Source organism: Somniosus microcephalus, unplaced genomic scaffold, assembly GCF_052327205.1.
Source record: "Somniosus microcephalus isolate GS21.2 unplaced genomic scaffold, FLI_Smic_1.0 scaffold111, whole genome shotgun sequence".
Taxonomy (NCBI): domain Eukaryota; kingdom Metazoa; phylum Chordata; class Chondrichthyes; order Squaliformes; family Somniosidae; genus Somniosus; species Somniosus microcephalus.
This window is the reverse complement of record NW_028225298.1, coordinates 1,208-26,798: the sequence shown is the minus strand read 5'-3', so window position 1 is coordinate 26,798 and position 25,591 is coordinate 1,208. Positions and strand designations below refer to the sequence as shown.

The window sequence follows — 25,591 nt, the reverse complement described above, 5'->3', positions numbered from 1 at the left end:
TCTCTCTCTAGAGATTCTGTAGATCACAGAGGTTACTCTCTCTCAGAGGCCTCTCTCTCTCTCTCTCTCTCTGTTTTGCACAGAAAAACCTTGAGTGGTTCGACCCACTCACCCCTTAGATTCTAGACACTGGACTTAGGTGCAGGAACTACAATGTAGAGAATACTCTTATAGACCAGGTTTAATGAAACAAAATGATATTTTATTGCATAAGGAAAATCGAATCAAATGCAAGCAAATAAGAGGGTACATGGGAGGGAAAAACAAATCATAACAATACAGTACTAACTAAAATGGATACAGGCATATTATACCTTACAAAGATCATCATAAAATGGGGAAACACACAGAACATCGAGGGACAACAACTCATGTTAATTATACCCAAAATGACCACCCCCTTAAACGTATCTAGATCCGATTATGAAGGGCCAGAAACATGCTCACCAATCCAGTTGGAAAAGTATAGAGTTTTGAAGTCTTGCGTTTTGATCCTTTCAGGCGTCCTGATTCCTCGTGGTCAGTGGAGCCACAGCGGGCCGCGCCACACCTCACTCTCTCTCTCTCTCTCTCTCGAGGTGAAGGTCACGGACAGGCTGGACACTGACGGGCCTGGATGTCGGTGGAGATCATCTGCTTGACCACGGTTGGAAGCCACTAGTCGGCTTTCATGTAGGTTTCTTCAGTAGTTTTACTACCTCCCGTTTCGTCAATGGCCCGGGGTTGATCAATGATCTCACGATGTTTTACCCCGGGCGGGACGCCGGCTCAAACTGTCTTCTTCTCCGCACTCCAGCTGCTACCGAAGGTAACGGCTATTACTGAAGATCCCACGAAGATGATGAAGAAAGGAACCTCTCTCTTCCCAATATCTAAGATGAAGCCTCTTTCGCTATCCACGGTGTCTCCCAATTATACTTCTCAGCAGAAGCCCTTATCTCGCGCCAAATCAGGTTAGTCTTTTGTTTTAATTTTGGCGGGCTGGTTGCACAATGAGGTAGTTATTGTATTTTAAACTGTTCTTGGATGGCCAGTAACGGGCCATCTCTGCTCTGGAATGACCTTCATTGTTTTTAATGTCTCCTTGATGTCTTTAACGTGTCCTTGATGCGTTCTTTATGAATATGGAACTGTTCCCCTTTGTCTGGGTAAACATTTAGATGGCCTTTATCTACAGGCCGATCTGACTGGATCTGCATCCAATCTTTATATATGTGTGGGTGTCTGGTTTCGTTCTCTCAGAAACGGCTTCCAGAACCTACTGTGGGTTGAATCCACAAAGCTGTCTGAGGACTGCAGGAACCATTTTAAAGTGTCCCAATAAGTTGGTCACGGGGTCTGGCAGCCATTTTGAATGCCCCTTTTGCCTGGGCTTCTTTTAAAACAGTCTTTAAAATCATGGCCTCTTCTGCCATTCGACCCTTTATAATATAAAGTTCAATTTTGCGAATCTTACTGTTCCCACTCCTCCAGTACTGTCCCCCCCCATTCAAACCTGCCATCATCACCCCCTCCTCAAAAACCCATCCTTGACATCTCTGTCCTTGCAAACTATCGCCCCATCTCCATTTCCTTGTCAAAGTCCTTGAACGTGTTTTCCCCTCACAGTAATCATGGGGGACTTTAACTTTCATATAGACTGGGCAAACCAAATTTGCAGAAATAGTGCAGAAGAAGAGTTCTTGGAATGCATTCAAGGTAGTTTTCTAGATCCGTTTGTCAAGCAACCTATGAGGGAATTGGCTATTTTAGATCTAGTACTGTACAATGAGACAGAGTTAATTAATAATCTTGTAGTAAAGGAGCTTCTGGGGAGCAGTGATCATAATATGATAGAATTTTATGTTGAGTTTGAGAGTGATTTCATTAAGTCTTAAATTAGGGTCCTGACCCTGAACAGAGCAAACTGTAGTTATGAGGAGCGAGTTGGCTAAGGTAGGTTGGGAAACTAGATTAAAAGGAATGACAGTAGAAAAGCAATGGCAAATATTTAAAGAAATAATTCATAATTCACAATGAACATACATTCCCTTAAGTAATAAAAACGCCATGGGAAAAATGGCCCAATTCTGGCTAACAAGAGAAATTAAGGGTAATATTTGATTAAAAGAGGCTTATAATGTTGCCAAAATGAGTAGTAAGCCTGAGGATTGGGAGGATTTTAGAATTCAGCAAAGGAAGACCAAGAAATTGATAAAGAAAGGGAAAATAGAATATGAAAGTAAACTAGCGAGAGACATAAAACAGACTGTAAAAGTTTCTATACGTAAGTAGAAAGGAAAAGATTAGCAAAAGTAAACGTTGGTCCCTTACAGGCTGAGACAGGAGAAATTATAATGGGGAATAAGGAAATGGCAGAGAAATTAAACAAATACTTTGTGTCTGTTTTCAGGGAAGAAGACACAAAAAACCTCCCGGAAATAGTGCAGACAAAGGGTCGAGTGAAAATGAGGAACTGAAAGAAATTAGTATTAGTAAAAAAAAGAGAAATTAATGGGACTGAAAGCCAATAAATCCCCTGGACCTGATGGCATACATCCTCGGGTTTTAAAAGAGTTGTCATTGGTTGTCATTTTCCAAAATTCCATAGATTCTAGAATTGCTCCCATGGATTGGAAGGTAGCAAATGTAACCCCACTATTTAAAAAAGGAGCGAGAGAGAAAACGGGGAACTACAGACCAGTTAGACTGACATCAATAGTAGGGAAAATGCTAAAATCTATTATTAAAAACGTGGTAACAGGGCACTTTGAAAATAATAATAGGGTTGGGCAGAGGAAACATGGATTTATGAAAGGGAAATCATGTTTGACAAATCTGTTAAGAGATTTTTGAGGATAAGGGGGAACCAGTGGATGTGATGTGTTTGGATTTTAATAAGGCATTTGATAAGGTGCCATACAAGAGATTATTAACAAAATTAGGGTGTGGTAAACCACTGTTTGTATTCCTGTTTGTCCTGTTTGTATTCCACTGTGTACATGCCTGGACATGCCTCGGCTGACTCCTCCCACAGGTCCTAGTATAAAGGTGACTGCTCCCCAGCCCTTTGTATCCTGGACCGGTCGACCACGCGAGGCAGACCTCCATTCTGTTGTTAATAAAAGCCTTTAGTTACTCTTCTAACTCTCAGTCTTTTATGAGTAATTGATAGCGCATCAATTTTATTAACAACATTTTTATAATGGAGAAGATCTTCACACCAGCATGCCTGGACTTAGATCATCGGGAGGCGGACTCATCCACCAAGTTTACTCGCTGGCTTAAGTGTTTCGAAAAATTCCTGACCGCCTCCGAAGCAATCAAATCGGACGAGGACAAATTGGATGTCCTGACCTCCAAAGTGAACCACTCGGTCATCCAAGACGCGACCTCGTACGCGGACGCTATCAAGCTCCTCAAGGACCAGTACATGCGCCCAGTGAACGAAGTGTACGCCAGGCACCTCCTGGGGAGTCGTAAACAACAACCTGGGGAATCGACCGTGGAATACCTTCAGGCACTGTCTGTGCTTGGCCGGGCCTGTGGTTGTAAGGATGTAAAGGCCGCCATGTACACAGAGGAACTTATCCGGGACGCTTTTGTAGCGGGCCACAGATCCAATTACACCCGACAGCGACTGTTGGAGCAGAGTAACCTCGACCTCAACAAGGCCTCTGAACTCGCACTATCGTTGGATGCAGCCTACCAGGGCATGGATGCCTACTCCTCTGCACCGTGGACGCCGCGGGGAATGACAGCCTGGGACACGGTAGGACCGCCTCATAGCGCCGTGCCACCCCAGCCACACCCCAACAACGGCCCAACTACCGCAGCAGTGTCCCAAGGCCAGACAGCAGTGCCCCAAGGCCAGGAATGCTACTTCTGTGGCCAGGCAAAACACCCCAGAGCGCACTGCCCGGCGAAAAACGCGATCTGCTCGGGCTGCGGGAAGAAGGGACACTACGCTAGCATCTGCAGGGCCAAAGCCACCCCGAACCCCAGCAGCGCCGCGTGTGGGCCATGCGGGCCGCCATCTTGGACTTCCCCGGCCATGTGCGAATCACCGGTACAGCAGCCATTTTGGACGCCTCCAGCCACATGGGGATCATGGGCGCCGCCATCTTGGATGACAGCCGGGACGCAGCAGGCCCCCGACACCGCCTCATCTGATACCCGCAGCGACACACCGACCCCTACGCTGGCATCTGTTACACTGGACCAAGCGAGACCGCACCAACTGGCCAGTTCCACAATGGACATTAAGGTAAATGGTCACGATACAATCTGCCTTTTTGACTCTGGGAGCACGGAGAGCTTCATCCACCCCGACACGGTGCAGCGTTGCTCTCTCCCAGTCCTGCCTGCACAACAGCAGATTTCTATGGCCTCCGAGTCCCAGTCGGCGGACATCGGCGGCTACTGCGTGGTGACGGGACCGTGTACGATCATTTTAAACTTCTGGTCCTGCCTGACCTCTGCGCTGCCGTCCTGCTGGGGTTAGATTTTCAGTGCCACCTTAAAAGTGTTACGATGGCGTACGGTGGACCCCTACCCCCACTCACAGTCCGCAGCCAGCAGCTTCCAAATTGCCCGCCGCGCACCAGGTGCAACCTCTCCACACTCAGAGTCACTCCCCCACCACTGTTTGCTAACCTCACCCCCGACTGTAAGCCCATCACCACAAAGAGCAGGCGATACAGTGCCGGGGACAGGGTTTTCATTAGAACCGAAGTGGAGCGGCTCCTGAAAGAAGGGATTATTGAGGGCAGCACCAGCCCCTGGCGAGCCCAGGTTGTGGTCGTTAAGACCGGCGAGAAGCAGCGCCTGGTCATCGACTACAGCCAGACAATAAATCGCTACACCCTGCTGGACGCCTACCCACATTAACCAGATCACGCAGTACCGCGTCTTCTCGACCATTGACCTGAAATCAGCGTACCACCAGCTCCCTATCCGCCCTGAGGACCGCCTTTGAGGCAAACGGCCACCTCTATCACTTCCTTGGCGTCACCAACGGGGTCTCTGTCTTCCAAAGGGAGATGGACCGGATGGTAGATCAAAATGCATTGCAGGCCACTTTCCCATATCTGGACAATGTGACCATCTGCGGCCGTGACTTGCAGGACCATGACGCAAACCTCGAAAAATTCCTCCGCACCGCCCAACTCCTAAACCTGACATATAACAAGGAGAAGTGCATATTCCGCACAAACCGCCTCGCCATCCTTGGCTGTGTTGTGGAACACGGAGTCATCGGCCCCGACCCCGACCGGATGCGTCCCCTTATGGAACTTCCACTGCCCCACTGCCTCAAGGCCCTGAAGAGGTGCCTAGGGTTTTTCTCCTATTACGCCCAGTGGGTCCCCTACTATGCGGACAAGGCCCGTCCACTGATCAAGTCCACCTCTTTTCCCTTGATGGCAGAGGCCCGCTTAGCCTTCCACCGTATCAAGGAGGACATTGCCAAAGCCACCATGCATGCAGCGGACGAATCCATCCCCTTCCAGGTGGAAAGCGACGCGTCCGACTTTGCCCTGGCCGCTACCCTCAATCAGGCGGGGAGACCCGTGGCCTTCTTTTCACAAACCCTCCAAGGCCCGGAGACCAGACACTCCGCTGTTGAGAAGGAGGCCCAGGCGATTGTGGAGGCTGTGCGTCATTGGAGGCACTACCTAGCCGGGAAACGATTTACCCTGCTCACTGACCAGCGTTCAGTTGCTTTTATGTTTAACAACAAGCAGAGGGGCAAAATCAAAAATGACAAGATCTTGAGGTGGAGAATCGAACTTTCCACCAACAACTACGAGATCTTGTACCGGCCCGGGAAGCTAAATGAACCCCCGGATGCGCTATCGCGTGGCACCTGCGCCAGCGCGCAGATCGATAGACTGCGGGCCCTCCACAATGACCTCTGCCACCCGGGGGTCACCAGGTTCTTCCACCTCATCAAGGCCCGCAACCTGCCTTACTCTATTGAGGAGGTCAGGACCATGTCCAGGAACTGCCAAGTCTGCGCTGAGTGCAAACCGCACTTTTATAGACCAGACAGGGCCCACCTGATAAAAGCCACTCGCCCCTTCGAGCGCCTGAGCGTTGATTTTAAAGGGCCTCTCCCCTCCTCCGACCGCAATGTGTACTTCCTCAATATTATTGATGAGTACTCCCGTTTCCCGTTCGCCTTCCCCTGCCCGGACATGACCAGTGCCACGGTCATTAAATGTCTGAACAACCTCTTCACCCTGTTCGGCTTCCCCAGCTATATCCATAGCGACCGGGGCTCATCGTTTATGAGCGACGAACTCCGTCAGTACCTGCTAACTAGGGGTATTGCCACAAGCAGGACCACCAGTTACAACCCCCGGGGGAACGGACAGGTGGAAAGAGAAAATGCGACAGTTTGGAAGGCCGTCCTGCTAGCCCTAAAGTCTAGGGGCCTTCCAACCTCCCGCTGGCAGGATGTGCTCCCCGATGCGCTCCACTCTATTCGGTCACTGCTCTGCACTGCCACTAACGCCACCCCTCATGAGAAAATGTTTGTCTTCCCAAGGAAGTCCACATCGGGGACATCGCTACCGCCATGGCTGACGTCCCCAGGGCCGGTCCTACTGAGAAGACACGTGAGGACCCATAAAATGGACCCCCTGGTCGAGAGGGTCGACCTCCTCCACGCCAACCCCCAGTATGCTTACATCGCATACTCGGACGGGCGGGAGGACACAGTCTCCATAAGAGACCTTGCACCCTCGGGGGCCGCAGTAACCCACTACCCACTACCACCCCCCCCCACGATCCGATATCCAGCCCCAGCAGATGGCAGGCCTGGGGCCCCGCGACCCGCTCGACATCTACGAGGACGACACGCCTGTGCCACAGCCTACGCTGGACTCGACGCCGGAAGCTTCACTACCCCTGCCGTCGCCATGCCGATCACAGTGGCAGACAAGACCTCCGGAGAGACTCCAATACACTAACTTTTAATACACTTCACCCCGCCGGACTCAATTTTAAACAAGGGGTGAATGTGGTAAACCACTGTTTGTATTCCTGTTTGTCCTGTTTGTATTCCACTGTGTACATGCCTGGACATGCCTCGGCTGACTCCTCCCACAGGTCCTAGTATAAAGGTGACTGCTCCCCAGCCCTTTGTATCCTGGTCGACCACGCGAGGCAGACCTCCATTCTGTTGTTAATAAAAGCCTTTAGTTACTCTTCTAACTCTCAGTCTTTTATGAGTAATTGATAGTGCATCATAGGGCTCATGGGATTGGGGGTAATATACTAGCATGGATTGAGGATTGGTTAATGGACAGAAAACAGAGTAGGAATAAACAGTTCATTTTCAGGTTAGCAGGCTGTAACTAGTGGGGTACCACAAGGATCAGTGCTTGGGCCTCAGCTATTCACAATCTATATCAATGATTTGGATGAGGGGACCAAATGTAATATATCCAAGTTTGCTGATGATACAAAGCTGGGAATGTAGGTTGTGAGGAGGATGCAAAGAGGCTTCAAGGGGATATAGACAGGCTAAGTGAGTGGGCAAGAACATGGCAAATGGAATATAGTGTGGAGAAATGTGAAGTTATGATATGAAATGTGTGATAAATCCATGTAGTGGAACAAGATCTCGAAGAGGCGATATCGTAGAATTAGCACGAGTACTTTATTAACAAACAGAGTAACAAACATCATGCCTGCATCCTGGCATTTCACTCTTTGCTGACCTTGACAGGAAGCAAACCTCTGACCTTAACAGGAAGCAAACCTCTGACCTTAGCAAAGCATTGGCTACAGCACCACCTGGTGGATAACCTTAATCATAACATCCCAGATTACTATATCCGTCCCCCCATAAGATTTCAGTATGAATTTCTTAACAAACAACCATTCCTGAGAGTCACATAAGGAGCCTCCATTCATCATGTTCCATACTTGACAAATCTAACAGTTCAGTATCAATCTCTCTGGTGGCTTGCAATTCCTTTGTGAATGTCTAACAGTAAAGTCCCTGCTTGTTTGTGGTGAAGCCACCAGCTGCTCCTGAGCAGTGCTCAGATTATCTGACACTGCAACGATGGTTTCCTCTTGACAAATAGGTTCCTGTGGAATTGTCTCTGTCCCTGGTGGTGGCACCACAGATGCACTTGGATAACTGGGGGCAACCCTGTCTTCAGTCATTGCATCTGGAACCTTCATTTCAATTTCCCCTTGTCTGGGAAGTATCTGATCTACATGTCTGCGTATTACCCTACTGTCTCCCAACATGACCTTGTATGATACTGGACCTGTCATTGAGTCTATGAAGCCAGGAATCCACTTTGGTCCATAACTGAAATTCCTGGTAAGGACCGCATCTCCTTCTCCAAAACTTCGGCTCTTTGTTCTTTTGTCATGGTTCTCCTTTTGTTTGTTTTGTCTGTTTTCCATTTTCCTTTTTAGGCCTGGGTGGACAAGGTCAAGAGTGGAGCGTAGTCTATGACCTAATAACATCTCAGCAGGAGAGAGTCCTGTGGTGGATTGAGGTGTTATTCTGTAGCTGAACAGAACCCATGACACTTTGGCTGCTAAACTCCCTTCTGCACTTATTTTCATCATCTCCTTAAATGCTTGTATGGCTCTCTCCGCAAGTCCATTCGAGGACAGATGATATGGAGCCGAGGTCACCTGCACTATGTCATTTTTTCTCAAGAACTCTTTTGTCTCTCTACTCACAAAACAAGTGGCATTGTCACTCACCACGATCTCCGGTAGCCCTTGATTGCTGAAGCTCTGATGCAGGCTGTCTATAGTAGTAGTGGCGGAAGCAGAATTTACAGGATAAACATCCATCCATTTGGAATGTGCATCAATGATTATGAGGAACATCTTTCCCATGAATGGACCCGCATAATCTAAGTGCAATCTTCTCCATGGTTTATCCGGCCACTCCCAGGGTGGAGAGGAGCCGCTGCTGGTGCCTTCCGGTGTTCCTGACAAGTGCTGCATGCCTTGACTAGATTTTCTATCTCCTCATCTAGCTTTGGCCACCACAAGTAACTCCTAGCCAAGGCTTTCATACGCGAGACCCCCGGATGGCACTGATGTAGTTGCTCTAGGATAGACTGTCGTGCTGGCTGTGGAATAGTCACTCGTGCTCCCCACAACACGCAACCATCCTGCACACTCAGCTCTGTTTTCCTGACACTGTAGGGTGTGAAGTCAGCCCCCTCCAGATGCTGTGGCCATCCACTCACCACATATTCTCGAACTCTAGACAGTACAGGATCTTTACCTGTCCATGTTCTTACTTGCTCTGTAGTCACAAGTGCTGTGTCAGTGTCCTCCAACATCAAAACTCTGTCCTCTGGAGCTGCACGGATAGGTGTGCCTGGCAGTGGAAGATGGCTCAAGGCATCTGTGCTCCCATGGGACTTGCCCGCCTTGTAGACAATGACATACTCATATGCCCTCAACGTCATGGCCCACCTCTGGATCCGGGGTGACACCATCTGTGGAACTGCTTTCATTTCATTGAAAAGAGAGAGAAGAGGTTTATGATCGGTGCATATGGTGAACTTCCTGCCATATATGTACTTGTGGAACCTCTGTAACCCAAACATTAATGCTAACCCCTTTTTGTCTAACTGGGAATAGTTTTTTCCACTGGTGTTAGAGTTCGGGACATAAACCCTATTGGTCTTTCAGTTCCATCTTCCATGCAGTGTGAAAGAACTGCCCCCACCCCGTAAGGTGAAGCGTCACAAGAGTGAATGATGTCTTTCTCTGCATTGTAGTGAACCAGCACATCCGACGACAGCATTAGTTTCTTGGACTGTTCAAATGAAACCCCCTGCTCCTCTCCCCACTGCCACTGTGTCTCCTTGCACAGTAGTTTGTGAAGAGGTGCTAACACAGTTGACAAGTTTGGTAAAAACCTGTTATAATTGTTCAGCAGTCCCAGGTAAGTTTTTAACTCAGCCACATTTGTAGGAGCAGGGCATCCTGCAGTGCTTGTACCTTCTCCTTGAGTGGATGGAGCCCGGTGGCATCCACTCTGTGTCCCAGGAACACTGCCTCATTCCCCAGGAAAGTGCACTTACTCCTCTTGAGCCGGAACCCTGCCCTCTCCAATCTCTGTAGTACCTCTCTCAGAGTGCTCAGATGCTCCTGGTCGGTTCTCCCCAACACCAGAATGTCATCCAGATAGATGGAAACATGTGGAATCCCTTGCAGTACACCTTCAATTGTCCTCTAGAAGATAGCTGGACTAGATGAGACACCAAACGGTAAGCAGTTATATGTAAACAAGCCCTTGTGTGTATTTATGGTGACATACTTCTTTGATTCGTCATCCAGTGTAATCTGCGAGTAGGCATGACTCATATCTAACTTTGTGAATTTCTTTCCTCCAGCCAGGTTTGCAAAGAGATCCTCTGTCTTGGGAGTCGGATACTGCTCTAGTTTGGACACCCGATTGACTGTCAATTTATAGTCTCCACAGAGTCTTACCGAATTGTCCTGTTTTAAAACAGGTACTATGGGAGCTGCCCATTCCGAACATTTCACTGGCTCCAGTATGTTCTCTCTCAATAGATGGTCAAGCTCAGCCTCAACCATTGGCTTCATGGCATAAGGCACAGGTCGTTGTTTAAAAAACCTTGGTGGTGCCTCCTTGTTTACATAAATCTTAGCTGGGGGGCCATTAAATGTGCCAAGTTCCTCCTTGAACACATTCTCATGTTCACTCAACACTTCTTGCAAAGTCAACTGTTTGCCTGCATCTATTTGATGTACTGCTCCCCAGTCTAATTTAAGTTCTTTTATCCAGCCCCGACCTAACAGGTTTGGTCCGGTACCCGATATTATAACTATAGGTAGCTGTTCCACTGTGTCCCTGTGTTGCACAGTTACATTAGCTGTACCTAATGTCACTACTCGTTCACCTGTATATGTTTTAAGATGCAGGGAGCAAGGTTTTAACTCTGGAACTTTTGCACGGTTCCACAATTTTGAGTACTCTGTCTTGTTCATTATGGTCACGCCACACCCTGTATCCACTTCAAAGTTCACCTTAGAGTCATTTACTCTCAGTTGCAATGTGATAGGAGCCACTTTTGGAATGTTCTCTAACATGCTATACATTATGAACATGTCCTCTTCTTCCTCAGCTTCCCCGCTGATGTGGTGTGCTCCATGTTTTTTCACTTCTCTCCCTTGGTTTTGCTGTCCTCCCCCTTTTGGTTTGGATTCCTTCACAGGCGATTTCGCCCTGCAAGCTCATTTTATGTGTCCTTGTTTCCCACACTTGTAGCACTTTTCCTCCAGAAACCGGCATTCACTCGCCAGGTGATCGCCCTTGCATCTATAACATGCCTTCACATGCTCATGTTGTGGTTTCTGATGCATGTTCAACTTGTGCACAACAACCTGACCTGCAACTTGCGTAGCATTAGCCCTGTCTGAACCCTGTATTTCTTTTACATCTCGGTTCACTGTCTCTATGGCTTGATCAAGTTCCAATGCTTTTTCATAAGTAAGCCCAGTCTCGGATAATAATCTACGCTGCATTCGGTCGTCCATAATTCCACAAACTAGCCTATCTCGCAGCATTTCCTTCAGGTTGTTCCCATAATTGCAATCTTGTGCTAATTTACACAACACCGCTACATAGTCCATTATGCTCTCTTCCTCTTTCCTGTTCCTTGAATTAAACTTGAACCACGGCACAATCTCACTAGGCTTAGGGTTGAAATGTTCTTTTAGCAAAGCCACTAATTCAACAAATGATTTGTCTCCAGGCTTTTCAGGACTGAGCAGATTTTTCATCAAACTGTAGGTTTAGCTTCCCACTGAACTAAGCAGAATGGCTTTCCTTTTTCCGGCATCATTTATTTCATTTGCTTTGAAAAAATAACCCAACACTTCACAGTATGGGAGATGGGGAAGTGCAGAGGGACCTGGGTGTTCTTGTGCACCAGTCACTGAAGGAGAGCATGCAGGTGCAACAGGCGATTAAGAAGGCAAATGGTATGTTGGCCTTCATATCAAGGGGGTTCGAGTATAGGAATAGGGATACCTTACTACAGCTGTACAAGGTGCTGGTGAGACCGCATCTGGAGTATTGTGTACAGTTTTGGTCGCCCCATCTGCGGAAGGATGTTCTTGCCATGGAAAGAGTGCAACGGCGATTCACCAGGCTGATACCTGGAATGGCGGGAATGACCTACGAAGAGAGATTAAATAGTTTGGGCTTGTACTCACTGGAGTTTAGAAGATTGAGAGGGGATCTCATCGAAACATATAAAATTATGGCAGGCCTGGACAGGCTGAATTCAGAGAGAATGTTTCCAATGGCCAGGGAGCACAGAACCAGGGGCCACAGTCTAAAAATAGCGGGCAAATCATTTAAAACAGAGATGAGGAAGAATTTCTTCACTCAAAGAGTGGTGAGCCTGTGGAATTCCCTGCCACAGAGGGCTGTGAAGGCTAATTCAATAAATATTTTCAAGAGAGAATTGGATATATTTCTGAAGGCTAAGGGGATTAAGGGTTACGGAGAAAAGGCGGGGACGGGGTACTGAACTGGTAAGATCAGCTATGATCTCAGACGAGGATCAGCCATGATCTCATTGAATGGCGGAGCAGGCTCGAAGGGCCGAATGGCCTACTCCTGTTCCTATCTCTATGTTACTATGTTATTCCTCCCAGGTTTGTGCTTGACTATCAAAAGCGCAAACCATTCCTACCGTGGCAGCCATGCTCTCTTCCAGCTGGTAGCTAACCGTAGCTCGTAATTTTGTTGTTTAAACATCCTGGCAGACTTTTCTTCTTTATTCAGGGTCCTTTAGTTACTCATCGCCAAATGTGATGAATCCACATAGTAGAACAAGAACTCGAAGAGGCGATATCGTAGAATTAGCGCGAGTACTTTATTAACAAACAGAGTAACAAACATCATGCCTGCATCCTGGCATTTCACTCTTTGCTGACCTTGACAGGAAGCAAACCTCTGACCTTAACAGGAAGCAAACCTCTGACCTTAGCAGCAGCATTGGCTACAGCATCACCTGGTGGATAACCTTAATCATAACATCCCAGATTACTATAAAATGGTAGGAAAAATAGAAAAGCAGAGTATTTTTTAAATGGTGAGAGATTGGGAAATGTTGGTATTCAGAGGGACCTGGGTGTCCTTGTACACAAATCACTGAAAGTTAACATGCAGGTACAGCAAGCAATCAGGAAAGTATGTTGGTCTTTATTACAGGAGGATTTGAGTATAAGAGTAAAGACGTCTTACTGCAATTATATAGGGTCCTGGTGAGACCACACCTGTTGTGTACAGTTTTGGTCTCCTTACCTAAGGAAGGATGTACTTGCCATAGAGAGAGTGTAACGAAGGTTCACCAGACTGTTCCTGGAATGGGGGGATTGCCCTATGAGGAGAGATTGAGTAGACTTGGCCTATATTCTCTAGAATTCATAAAAATGAAAGGTGATCTCATTGAAACATACAACATTCTTACACGGCTTGACAGGGTAGATGCAGGGAGGGTGTTTACCCTGGCTGGGGAGTCTAGAACCAGGGGTCACAGTCTCAGAATAAGGGGTCGGCCATTTAGGACTGAGATAAGGAGAAATTTCTTCACTCAGAGGGTGGTGAATCTTTGGAATTCTCGACTCCAGAGGGCTGTGGAGGCTCCGTCGTTGAGTATATTCAAGACAGAGATTGATAGATTTTTGGATATTAAGGGAATCAAGGGATATGGGGATAGATAAGGGAGAACCAGTGGATGTGGTGTATTTGGACTTTCAGAAGGCTTTCGATAAGGTCCCGCATAAGAGATTAGCGTGTAAAGTTAAAGCACATGGGATTGGGGGCAAGGTACTGACTTGGATAGAGAACTGGTTGGTAGACAGATAGCAAAGAGTTGGAATAAACGGGTCTTTTTCTGAGTGGCAGGCAGTGACTAGTGGGGTACCGCAGGGATCGGTGCCAGGACCCCAGCTATTCACAATATATATTAATGATGATCTAGCCGAGGGAACTAGATGTAATATCTCCAAGTTTGCAGATGACACAAAGCTGGGTGGGCGTGTGTGCTGTGAGGAGGATGCCGAGAAACTCCAGTATGATTTGGACAGGTTGGGTGATTGGGCAGAAGCATGGAGATGCAGTATAATGTGGATAAATGCAAGGTTATCCACTTTGGTGGCAAAAACAGGAAGGCAGATTATTATCTGAACGGCGATAGATTGGGAGAAGGGGGAAGTGCAACGAGACCTGGGTGTCCTTGTGCACCTGTTGCTGAAGGCAAGCATGCAGGTGCAGCAGGCAGTTAAGAAGGCAAATGGTATGTTGGCCTTCATAGCGTGAGGATTCGAGTACAGGAGCAAGGATGTCTTGCTGCAGTTGTACAGGGCCCTGGTGAAACCACACCTTGAGTTTTGGTCGCCTTATCTGAGGAAGGATGTTCTTGCCATGGCGGGAGTGCAGCGAAGATTCACCAGACTGATACCTGGGATGGCAAGAGTGACGTATGAGGAGACATTGGGTCGATTGGGCTTATATTCGCTGGAGTTTAGAAGAATGAGGGGGGATCTCATTGAAACTTATAAAATTCTAACAGGACTAAACAGACTAGATGCAGGAAGGATGTTCCCGATGGCGGGGGAGTCCAGAACCAGGGGTCACAGTCTAAAGATAAGGGGTAAACCATTTAGGACAGAGATGTGGTGAACCTGTGGAATTCTCTACCACAGAAAGCGGTTGAGGCCAATTCATTAAATATATTCAAGAAGGAGTTAGATATATTTCTTAAGGCTAAAGGGATCAAGGGATATGGGGAGAAGGCAGGGACAGGGTACTGAATTTGGATGATCAGCCATGATCTCATTGCATAGCGGAGCAGGCTCGAGGGGCCGAACGGCCGACTTCTGCTCATATTTCTTATGTTCTCATGTTCTCATATTCATTGATTTCCCATCCATTAAAACGACTGCACTTTAAGCACAATATTCAGATCAGGGGCTTTGACCTGATCACTGCAGTTGATGCAGATTCAGAAACTATGACACATTCTCAGTTTTAATGTCTTCATTTGCATCTACAGAAAGCTATATAACTTTGCTAAATGAATCAACTCTGAGGCAGCAGCTTTGTCGTGTAGACTAACATCAAAAGAAAATTACAATTTAAACTTCCGATAATTCAATAGACCTGTGTGTAGTGCAGTCAATGCTAAGACGTGATCAATGCCAGTAAAGATGTGCAAAATGTCTGTTATGTGCGTTTAGTGACATTGTGGATGTTATTTATATAGACTTGCACAAGGCATTTGATAAAGTCCCTCATAAGAGACTGTTAGCTAAAGTTGAAGCTCATGGAATTGAAGGCAAATCATTGACCTGGTTAGGAAACTGGCTGAACGGCAGGAGACAGAGTGCAGGGGTAATGGGCAGGTACTCAAATTATCAGGATGTGACTAGTGGTGTCCCACAAGGATCTGTGTTGGGGCCTCAACTATTCACTCTATTTATTAATGACTTTGATAACAGAATAGAGAGACAAATATCAAAGTTTGCCATTGACACAAAGATAGGCAGAATTGTAAGCAGTGTAGATGGAAGCATAAAATTACAAAGTTATTAATAGATTAAGTGAATGGGCAAAACTGTGGCAAATTTATTTCAATGTAGGCAATGGTGAGGTCATCCACATTGGACCAAGAATGGATCGAACAGGGTACTTTCTAAATGGTGAAAAACTAGAAACAGTGGATGTCGAAAGAGACTTGGGTATCCATGTACATAGATCATTAAAATGTCAGGGACAGGTATAGAAAATAATAAAAAAGGCGAATGGAATGCTGGCCGATATATCTAGAGGACTAGAGTACAAGGGGGTAGATGTCATGCTACAGCTATACAACTGGTGTTTGATTCGGCACTTTGTGTATAATGGATGCTGTCCTTACGCTGCGAGGCATGATGGATGGGATTTCCCCCACTTACTGTTTTAAAATAAACTAGAAAACAATTTGATTACAATAACTGTAGCAGAGTGAAGCTGAACCCGTAATATCTCCAAACTGACTGGTGAATGTCACATGATTGTGCTAACTAACACACAGCAAATATAACGAGTAGCATTAAACCCCCGGATTCCCAGACTGTAGTCAGATATGTTGCTGTGCCAATCTGCGGTTGTAGATGCCTTCTGATTAACCAGACATTATCTTCCCCTTCTGTCGTTCTTTCGCACGTTGCGCATAATATTGGACTCCGCTGGACTAGTTGGAGACAGCTGTTTGCTGACTTGGCTGTTTTCATAAATTGCTCCTGAAACTAAAAACAGATAAAGATTAGGTGGCAGACAGTCCCCATTAACTCATTCATCAAATAAAAGAAAGGAAGAACCGACATTTATTCTGCACATTTAATGACATCAGGCCCTCCCAAAGTGCTTCACAGCCAAATAAATACATTTGAAGTGGAGTCACTGTTGTAATGTAGGAAACGCGGCAGCCAATTTGTGCACAGCAAGCTCCCACAAACAGCTATGTGATACTGACCAAATAATCTGTTTCACTGATGTTGATTGAGGGGTAAATATTGGCCAGGACACCGGGGAGAACGCCCCTGCTCTTCTTCGAATAGTATTGTGGAATCTTTTATGTCCACCTGAGAGAGCAGATGGGGCCTCGGTTTAATGGCACCTATGACAGTGGAGCTCGACTCCGCTGGAGTGGAGCTAATTTACAGAGCAAACGGGAAACTGTTCAACCTCCGTCACCTGCAGTCCAGATCCAAGGTCGTCCCATCCTCTGTCGTCGAATTACAGTAGGCAGACGACGCTTGCGTCTGCGCTCACTTGGAGGTCGAACTCCAAACCATCGTCAACTCCTTCACCGAAGCGTACGAGAACATGGGCCTCATGAATCTTATCATGACTCATGAAGTAACACTGGGCGGCCAGCTGGTGGCGCCGTCCAAGGAGTATAAATACTCGGGTGTGGACCCAGCTTGCTCAGGGTGTTTCTGTAACCAGGAACTAGTGATGTAACTAGAAATCTCATGATTTTGAAACAGTTGATTAAAGCATTGTTCAATACTCAAACCAAGTGCTCAGTAGTCTTTTTACATCAGGCCTTACACTAAACTCTACCAACCTGCCCCGCCACACAGTACTGCCCCCCAATTATCAAAATCCACGACAAGGCCTTGGACAACATGGACCACTTTCCATACCTCGGGAGCCTACTGTCAACAAGGGCAGACATTGATGACGAAGTCCAACGCCGCCTTCAGTGTGCCAGTGCAGCCTTCGGTCACCTGAGGAAGAAAGTGTTTGAAGACCAGGACCTCAAACCAGGTACTAAGCTCATGGTCTACAGGGCAGCAGTGATACCAGCCCTGCTGTATGCCTCAGAGACGTGGACCATGTACAGCCGGCACCTCAAAGCACTGGAGAGGTACCACCAATGCTGCCTCCGCAAGATCCTGCAAATCCATTGGCAGGATAGGTGCACCAACATCAGTGTTCTTGCTCAGGCCAACATCCCCAGCATCGAAGCTCTGACCACGCTCAATCAGCTCCAATGGACGGATCACATTGTCCGCATGCCCGATACGAGACTCCCAAAACAAGCGCTCTACTCGGAGCACAAAGTGGAGGAGAGGCATCCGGGAAGGCGCCGAACACCTCGAGTTTCTTTGCCAGGAGCAAGCGGAAGCCAAGCGCAAACAGCGGAAGGAGTGCACGTCAACCCAAGCACCCCACCCACCCGCCCCTTCAACCACTGTCTGCCCCACCTGTGACAGAGACTGTAGGTCCCGCATTGGACTCATCAGTCACTTGAGAACTCATTTTTAATGTGGAAGCAAGTCATCCTCGGTTCCCAGGGACTGCCTAAGAAGACGACTCCGTCAGTACTGCACTGGAGTGTCAGCCTAGATTTTTGTGCTCAAGTCTCTGGTGTGGGACTATTAACCTACAGGCTTCTGACTCAGAGACAAGGGTGCTACCAATTGAGCCACGGCTTTTAATCCTTTACCATTAAACATACTGAATAATATCTCAGTGTTAGATGTGTACAATGTAGCAATGCTTTATTACAATATACATACCACTCTCCTCGGAGGCTTTCAATGCTTGTTTCTTCCACTGGTAACACAACACAATGATGATAATGTACCCTAAGTACCCGGGATAGCCACCATACCCTACGTATCCATAGCTTGCAAGGGTTGGTTTTGCTGCTTTAGAATGGAATAATTTAGTAAATAATGAACACAGTCACAGAAACACGAGAGATTTCAACACAGGGAGCTGTTAGCCTTTGCTGAATTTAGACCCTTTTTTAAATACAATTCCATTATCTGCTTTCAACCCAAACTAAACCTATTTTCCAGCTTCCCCATGCCTTTTTACATTCTTTAGGTAATTATTTAGCCCTTTTTGGATTTTCAACAATCACTACTTTTGGCAAAGCTTTGCACATTCAGAAAAAGTCTCTTCTAAACTTCCCTTATGATCCAGTACTTATCACCATCATGGCCTCCTCTAGGAACAGGAGGAGGCCATTAAGCCCCTGGAGCCTGTTCCGCTGATCTGTATCTCAACTCCATTTACCCGCCTTGGTTCCGTAAACATTAATACCCTCAGCCAGCAAAACTCTATCAATCTCAGTACTGAAATTCTCAATTGACCCCCAACCTCAACAGACTTTTGAGGGAGAGTAGTCCAGATTTCCACCACCCTTTGTGTGACATCACCCCTGAATGGCCTGGCTGTAATTTTAAGGTTGTGAACCCTTGTTCTGGACTCCCCCCCACCAGAAGAAATAGTTTCTTTCTACCCAATCATCTTAAACACCTCAATTAGATCACCCCTTAATCATCTATACTCAATAATCATCTATACAAGCCCAGTCTGTGCAACCTGGCCTCATAACTGAACCCTTTTAGCCCCGGGTATCATTCTGGTGAATCGGCGCTCCTCCTCCTCCGAGGCCGATACATCCTTCCTGAGGGGCGGGGCCCAGAACTGAACACAGTTACTCCAGGTGGGGTCTGACCAGAGCTCTGACCAGCTGAAGCATCACTTCATCCCCTCTGTATTCCGGCCCTCGAGATAAAGGCCAACATCCCATTAGCCTTTTTAATTATTTTTTGTTCCTGTCCACTAGCTTTTAGTGATTTCTGTACTAGGAGCCCGAACTATCTCTGCTCCTCCACAGTTCCCAGCTTCTCACCATTTAGATAATACCCTGATCTACCTTTCTCGGGTCCAAAGTGAATGACTTCACATTTCCCCACATTGAACTCCATCTGCTACAGTTTTGTCCGCTCACTTAATCTATTAATGTCCCTTTGCAACTTTCGGCTCCCATCTACTGAGCCACCTAACTTGGTGGAGTCAGCAAGCTTGGATAAATGACTCTCTATTCCGTCATCGAAGTCATTTCTAAATATAGTGAAAAGCTGAGGCCCCAGGATTAATGGTTCTCTCTGATCAGCTGATATTTGTCAAAGTGCTCAGTCACTCTGTCCCAAGTAGATTCGAGGTGCTGAGGGTGGGGAGGGGGGCAGAGGGTAGGGAGGCAGGGGGCACGGGGGAAGTGTTTGTTGATCACACTTTTGCACACAAGATATTGATGTTTGTTAGTCCAATAATTTTAATGGATGGAAAACTGTCAGCAGTTTGTGCCAAAATGTGTGAAAAAGGCACCTGCTCTACCTATACTGTCAATGAGGCATCAAGGGTCACGGGGTTATACTGCCAATGAGGCATCAAGGGTCACGGGGTTATACTGTCAATGAGGCATTAAGGGTCATGGGGTTATACTGCCAATGAGGCATCAAGGGTCACGGGGTTATACTGCCAATGAGGTGGCAAGGGTCACGGGGTTATACTGCCAATGTGGTGTCAAAGGGTCACGGGGTCATACTGCCAACGTGGTGTCAAAGGGTCACGGGGTTATACTGTCAATGAGGTGGTAACGGTCATGGGGTTATACTGCCAATCTGGTGTTAAGGGTCACGGGGTTATACTGCCAATGTGGTGTTAAGGGTCGCGGGTTATACTGCCAATGTGGTGTCAAGGGTCGCAGGGTTATACTGCCAATGTGGTGTCAAGAGTCGGGGGTTCTACTGCCAAAGTGGTGTTGAGGGTCACGGGTTATACTGCCAATGTGGTGTTAAGGGTCGGGAGTTATACTGCCAATGTGGTGTCAAAGTTCACGGGGTTATACTGCCAAATTGGCATCAAAGGGTCACGGGGTCATACTGCCAATGTGGTGTCAAGGTTCACGGGGTTATACTGCCAATGTTGTGTCAAGGTTCACGGGGTTGTACTGCCAATATGGTGTCAAGGGTCACAGGATTATACTGCCAATGTGGTGTCAAGGGTCACGGGGTTATACCGCCAATGTGGTGTCAAAGGTCCCAGGGTTATACTGCCAGTCTGGTGTCAAGGGTCGCGGGGTTATACTGCCAATGTGTTGTCAAAGGACATGTGGTACACTGCCAATGTGGTGTCAAGGTTCACGGGGTCATAATGCCAATGTGGTGTCAGGGTTCACTGGGTCATACTGCCAATGTGGTGTCAGGGTTCACTGGGTCATACTGCCAATGTGGTGTCAAGGTTCACTGGGCCATACTGCCAATGTGGTGTCAAGGTTCACTGGGTCATACTGCCAATGTGGTGTCATGGTTCACTGGGTCATACTGCCAATGTGGTGTCAAGGTTCACTGGGTCATACTGCCAATGTGGTGTCAGGGTTCACTGGGTCATACTGCCAATGTGGTGTCAAGGTTCACTGGGTCATTCTGCCAATGTGGTGTCAAGGTTCACTGGGTCATACTGCCAATGCGGTGTCAAGGTTCACTGGGTCTTACTGCCAATGTGGTGTCAAGGATCTGGTGAAGTCACTTTACAGTAATGTGGAAATGTCAGTATAGATACACCCTGCAATATGTAATAGAGGCAGCCGCAAATCTAAAATTATAGTAAATCATAAGCAGGTACACTAATAGACGTATCTTTAACTGCAATAGATGGTGTAAGGCATGTTTGGTGCCCAGTAATCTGACTATGAGGGAGATCTCAGCTAGCGAGATGGAGCAGAAGTGATGGAGCTGGGGAGACACTTACGACAGATCTGTAGAACAAAGTCCGAGTGTTTGCTGCTGATGCGGTTTGCTGTGTTGCACCTGTAAGTGCCGACGTCAGTTGCCTGCATGTTGAGCAGAGTCAAGGAGCTGTTGTTGTGGGACAGGTGGTGGTTCACTCCACTGGACAGAGGCAGGTCACATCTGTACCAGCTGTAATGTACAAGGTTCCCCTCCTGGACAGAGCAGCGCAGAGTCACGTTATCTCCAGTCTGTGGAGCCGATGGAACCATTTCAACTTGTGGAATGGACACAGCGACTGTGTAAACAAGCACACAATGTATAAACCAGAGACTGGAAAAAGGAGAATATCAGACAGCAGCTCCGGAATACACAAGCTCAAGGCGGTGGTTCAAACTGAACTCTCCCGTGGGGAAACTGACGGGATCGAGAGTGACGCTGGTTTCACTCCAAACCCTGATTTCACTCCAGACCCTGATTTCACTCCAGAACTGATTTCACTCCAGAACTGACTTCACTCCAGAAACTTCTTTCAATCCAGACCCCGATTTCGCTCCAGACCCCGAGTTCACTCCGGATCCTGATTTCACCCTAGATCCTGATTTCAATCCAGATCCTGATTTCACTCCAGAGATTTCACTCCAGACGGATTTCACTCCAGACCCTGATTTCACTCCAGACCCTGATTTCACTCCAGACCCTGATTTCACTCCAGACCCTGAGATCACCCCAGACCATGAGGTCACTCCAGACCCTGATTTCACTCCAGACCCTGAGTTCACCCGAGACCATGAGGTCACTCCAGACCCTGATTTCACTCCAGACCCTGAGTTCACCCGAGACCATGAGGTTACTCCAGATCCCGATTTCACTGAAGTCAATGGGCTGGGGGGGGGACTATAAGTGGGGAGATGGGGGGTGAGTGGAGTATAAGGGGGTGACCCGGGGGGGAGTGGAGTATAAGGGGGGAGACCCGGGCGGGGTGGACTATAAGGAGGTGACCCGGGGGGGAGTGGAGTATAAGGAGGGAGACCCGGGGGGGAGTGGAGTATAAGGGGGGAGACCCGGGGGGGAGTGGACTATAAGGGGGGAGACCCGGGGGGTGGACTAGAAGGGGGGGAGACCCGGGGGGTGGACTAGAAGGGGGGGAGACCCGGGGGGTGGACTAGAATGGGGGGAGACCCGGGGGGGAGTGGACTAGAAGGGGGGGAGACCCGGGGGGGTCAGGACTATAAGGTGGTGACCCGGGCGGTGCAGTCTATAAGGGGGGAGACCCGGGAGGGGCGGACTATAAGGGGGGGAGACCCGGGGTGGAGTGGAGTATAAGGGGGGGAGACCAAGGAGGGGGGGACTATAAGTGGGGAGACCCGGGAAGGGTGGACTATAAGGGGGGGAGACCCGGGGGGGTGTGGAGTATAAGGGGGGTGACCCAAGAGGGGGAACTATAAGTGGGGAGACCCGGGGGGGAGTGGAGTATAAGGGGGGAGACCCGGGGGGTGGACTATAAGGGGGGGAGATCCGGGGGGGAGTGGACTAGAAGGGGGGGAGACCCGGGGGGGGCCAGGACTATAAGGTGGTGATCCGGGAGGGGCAGACTATAAGGGGGGAGACCCGGGAGGGGCGGATTATAAGGTGGGGAGACCCGGGAGGGGGGTCAGATTGTATTAAGCAGGTACAACGAGTGACTGGCGGCGAGCGGGGTGGGTTGGGTGTGCGGGGGGCCTGTGGAGAGAACAGACTCCCAGTTATTTGAGATAAGTAGCGGCTGCAGTCAATGAATGTTTAGTCTGGAATATTTGCAAAGTGTTTGTTAGTTTCAGGTCTCAGACCAGGAGATTTTCAGATTGTTTTGCTCAGTACCAGCGGTCTGCACAGACCAGAACTTAAAGCAAATGCCTGCACAATATGAAGGAGGAAGATGTGGGATATAAAAAGTAAATGGAGATCATTGAAGGAAGTGAAATCAATTTACCATTTACAGTCAGATAAACTGAGCATTTAATAGATTTCCCATCTGATGCTGTAACTTCAAGCTCATACGACCCTTCGTCTGTGTCTTGTATGTTTTTCAGAGACAGTTCTGCATCGGACTTGGAGAAATTCACTCGGCTTTTAAAAGTATCTGAGATGTATGGGAAGCGGGAGCTTGGAGAAAATGTGAGGATTGATCTTGGTGTCTTGTTCTGAATTACTCGCCACTCCAGATTAAATACTTCACTTGGGTGAGTGATGTTGTGCTTTAGAGGCAGCAGCACAGTCTGACCAACACTTCCGTCCATTACTCTCTGTCGGGTATCTGCTAACACTGTCCTTATGCCTACAAAAAACAAGTATTTACACAACGAGATACAATGCACAGAACATTCACATCCCTCTGATATTCAGCCCTTTCACTAACTGACAAACGGATGTTGCTGTTGGAAAAGGTCACTAAGCTGAGCCATTAACTGTTTGACCTCCACTGTTTATATTATACATTTTCGTGTTACTTTGTTTGAATGATTGAAACTTCCTCCTCTATTCTGTTTCAACAATAACCTTTTGACGACTCTGTATGTTTCATTGCCCCTTAGGCAGGGGAGAGAGAGAGAGGAGAGCGGAGAGGGAGAGAGAGTGAATGTGGGGGGGAGAGGGAGAGGAGAGCGAAGAGGGAGAGAGCGTGAATGTGGGGAGAGAGAGAGAGGAGAGCGGAGAGGGAGAGAGAGTGAATGTGGGGAGAGAGAGAGGAGAGCGGAGAGGGAGAGAGAGCGAATGTGGGGAGAGAGAGAGAGAGGAGAGCGGAGAGGGAGAGAGAGTGAATGTGGGGGGAGAGAGAGAGAGGAGAGCGGAGAGGGAGAGAGAGTGAATGTGGGGGGAGAGAGAGAGAGGAGAGCGGAGAGGGAGAGAGAGTGAATGTGGGGAGAGAGAGAGAGGAGAGCGGAGAGGGAGAGAGAGCGAATGTGGGGAGAGAGAGAGAGAGGAGAGCGGAGAGGGAGAGAGAGTGAATGTGGGGGGAGAGAGAGAGAGGAGAGCGGAGAGGGAGAGGGAGTGAATGTGGGGGGAGAGAGAGAGGAGAGCGGAGAGGGAGAGAGAGTGAATGTGGGGGGAGAGAGAGAGAGGAGAGCGGAGAGGGAGAGAGAGTGAATGTGGGGGTAGAGAGAGAGGGAGAAAGAGAGAGGAGAGCGGAGAGGGAGAGAGAGTGAATGTGGGGGGAGAGAGAGAGGGAGAGAGAGAGAGGAGAGCGGAGAGGGAGAGAGAGTGAATGTGGGGGGAGAGAGAGAGGGAGAGAGAGAGAGGAGAGCGGAGAGGGAGAGAGAGTGAATGTGGGGGGAGAGAGAGAGAGGAGAGTGGAGAGGGAGAGAGAGTGAATGTGGGGGGAGAGAGAGAGGGAGAGGGAGGATGGGGAGAGAGAATGTGGAGGGGAGAGAGAGAGAGGAGAGCGGAGAGGGAGAGAGAGTGAATGTGGGGGGAGAGAGAGGAGAGCGGAGAGGGAGAGAGAGTGAATGTGGGGGGAGAGAGAGAGGGAGAGGGAGAGAGAGTGAATGTGGGGGGAGAGAGAGAGGGAGAGGGAGAGGGAGAGAGAGTGAATGTGGGGGGAGAGAGAGAGAGGAGAGTGGAGAGGGAGAGAGAGTGGATGTGGGGGGAGAGAGAGAGAGGAGAGTGGAGAGGGAGAGAGAGTGAATGTGGGGGGAGAGAGAGAGAGGAGAGCGGAGAGTGGAGAGGGAGAGAGAGTGAATGTGGGGGGAGAGAGAGAGGAGAGTGGAGAGGGAGAGAGAGTCAATGTGGGGGGAGAGAGAGAGGGAGAGGGAGGATGGGGAGACAGAATGTGGAGGGGAGAGAGAGAGAGGAGAGCGGAGAGGGAGAGAGAGTGAATGTGGGGAGAGAGAGAGAGGGGGAGAGAGAGAGAGTGAATGTGGAGGGGAGAGAGAGAGGGAGGAGAGCGGAGAGGGAGAGAGAGTGAATGTGGGGGGGGAGAGAGAGGGAGAGAGAGAGAGGATGGGGAGAGAGAGAATGTGGAGGGGAGAGAGAGAGAGGAGAGCGGAGAGGGAGAGAGAGTGAATGTGGGGGGAGAAAGAGAGAGAGAGAGAGGATGGGGAGAGAGAGAATGTGGGGGGAGAGAGAGAGAGAGGAGAGTGGATAGGGAGAGAGAGTGAATGTGGGGGGAGAGAGAGAGGAGAGCGGAGAGGGAGAGAGAGCGAATGTGGGGAGAGAGAGAGAGAGGAGAGCGGAGAGGGAGAGAGAGTGAATGTGGGGGAGAGAGAGAGAGGAGAGCAGAGAGGGAGAGAGAGTGAATGTGGGGGGAGAGAGAGAGAGGAGAGCGGAGAGGGAGAGAGAGTGAATGTGGGGAGAGAGAGAGAGGAGAGCGGAGAGGGAGAGAGAGCGAATGTGGGGAGAGAGAGAGAGAGGAGAGCGGAGAGGGAGAGAGAGTGAATGTGGGGGGAGAGAGAGAGAGGAGAGCGGAGAGGGAGAGGGAGTGAATGTGGGGGGAGAGAGAGAGGAGAGCGGAGAGGGAGAG

General features: G+C 48.6%; 1 protein-coding gene across 2 annotated transcripts; it reads right to left on the bottom strand.

Moving 5' to 3' along the window:
* Nucleotides 1-12,871: 12,871 nt before the first annotated feature.
* Nucleotides 12,872-23,550, bottom strand: LOC147082754 (HEPACAM family member 2-like). Of its 2 annotated transcripts, none has more exons than XM_085980333.1 (4): nt 23,069-23,550; nt 21,119-21,394; nt 18,091-18,222; nt 12,872-16,308 (listed from the first exon to the last, which is right to left on the bottom strand). In XM_085980333.1, the coding sequence occupies exons 1-4, from the start codon at nt 23,373-23,375 to the stop codon at nt 16,196-16,198; spliced, it is 828 nt and encodes a 275-aa protein (XP_085836459.1). In that variant the 5' UTR covers nt 23,376-23,550; the 3' UTR covers nt 12,872-16,195. The 2 variants fall into 2 exon arrangements, with proteins under 2 accessions (XP_085836459.1, XP_085836460.1); XM_085980334.1 differs by having other exon boundaries at nt 18,091-18,219.
* Between the last annotated feature and the right edge of the window lie 2,041 nt (nt 23,551-25,591).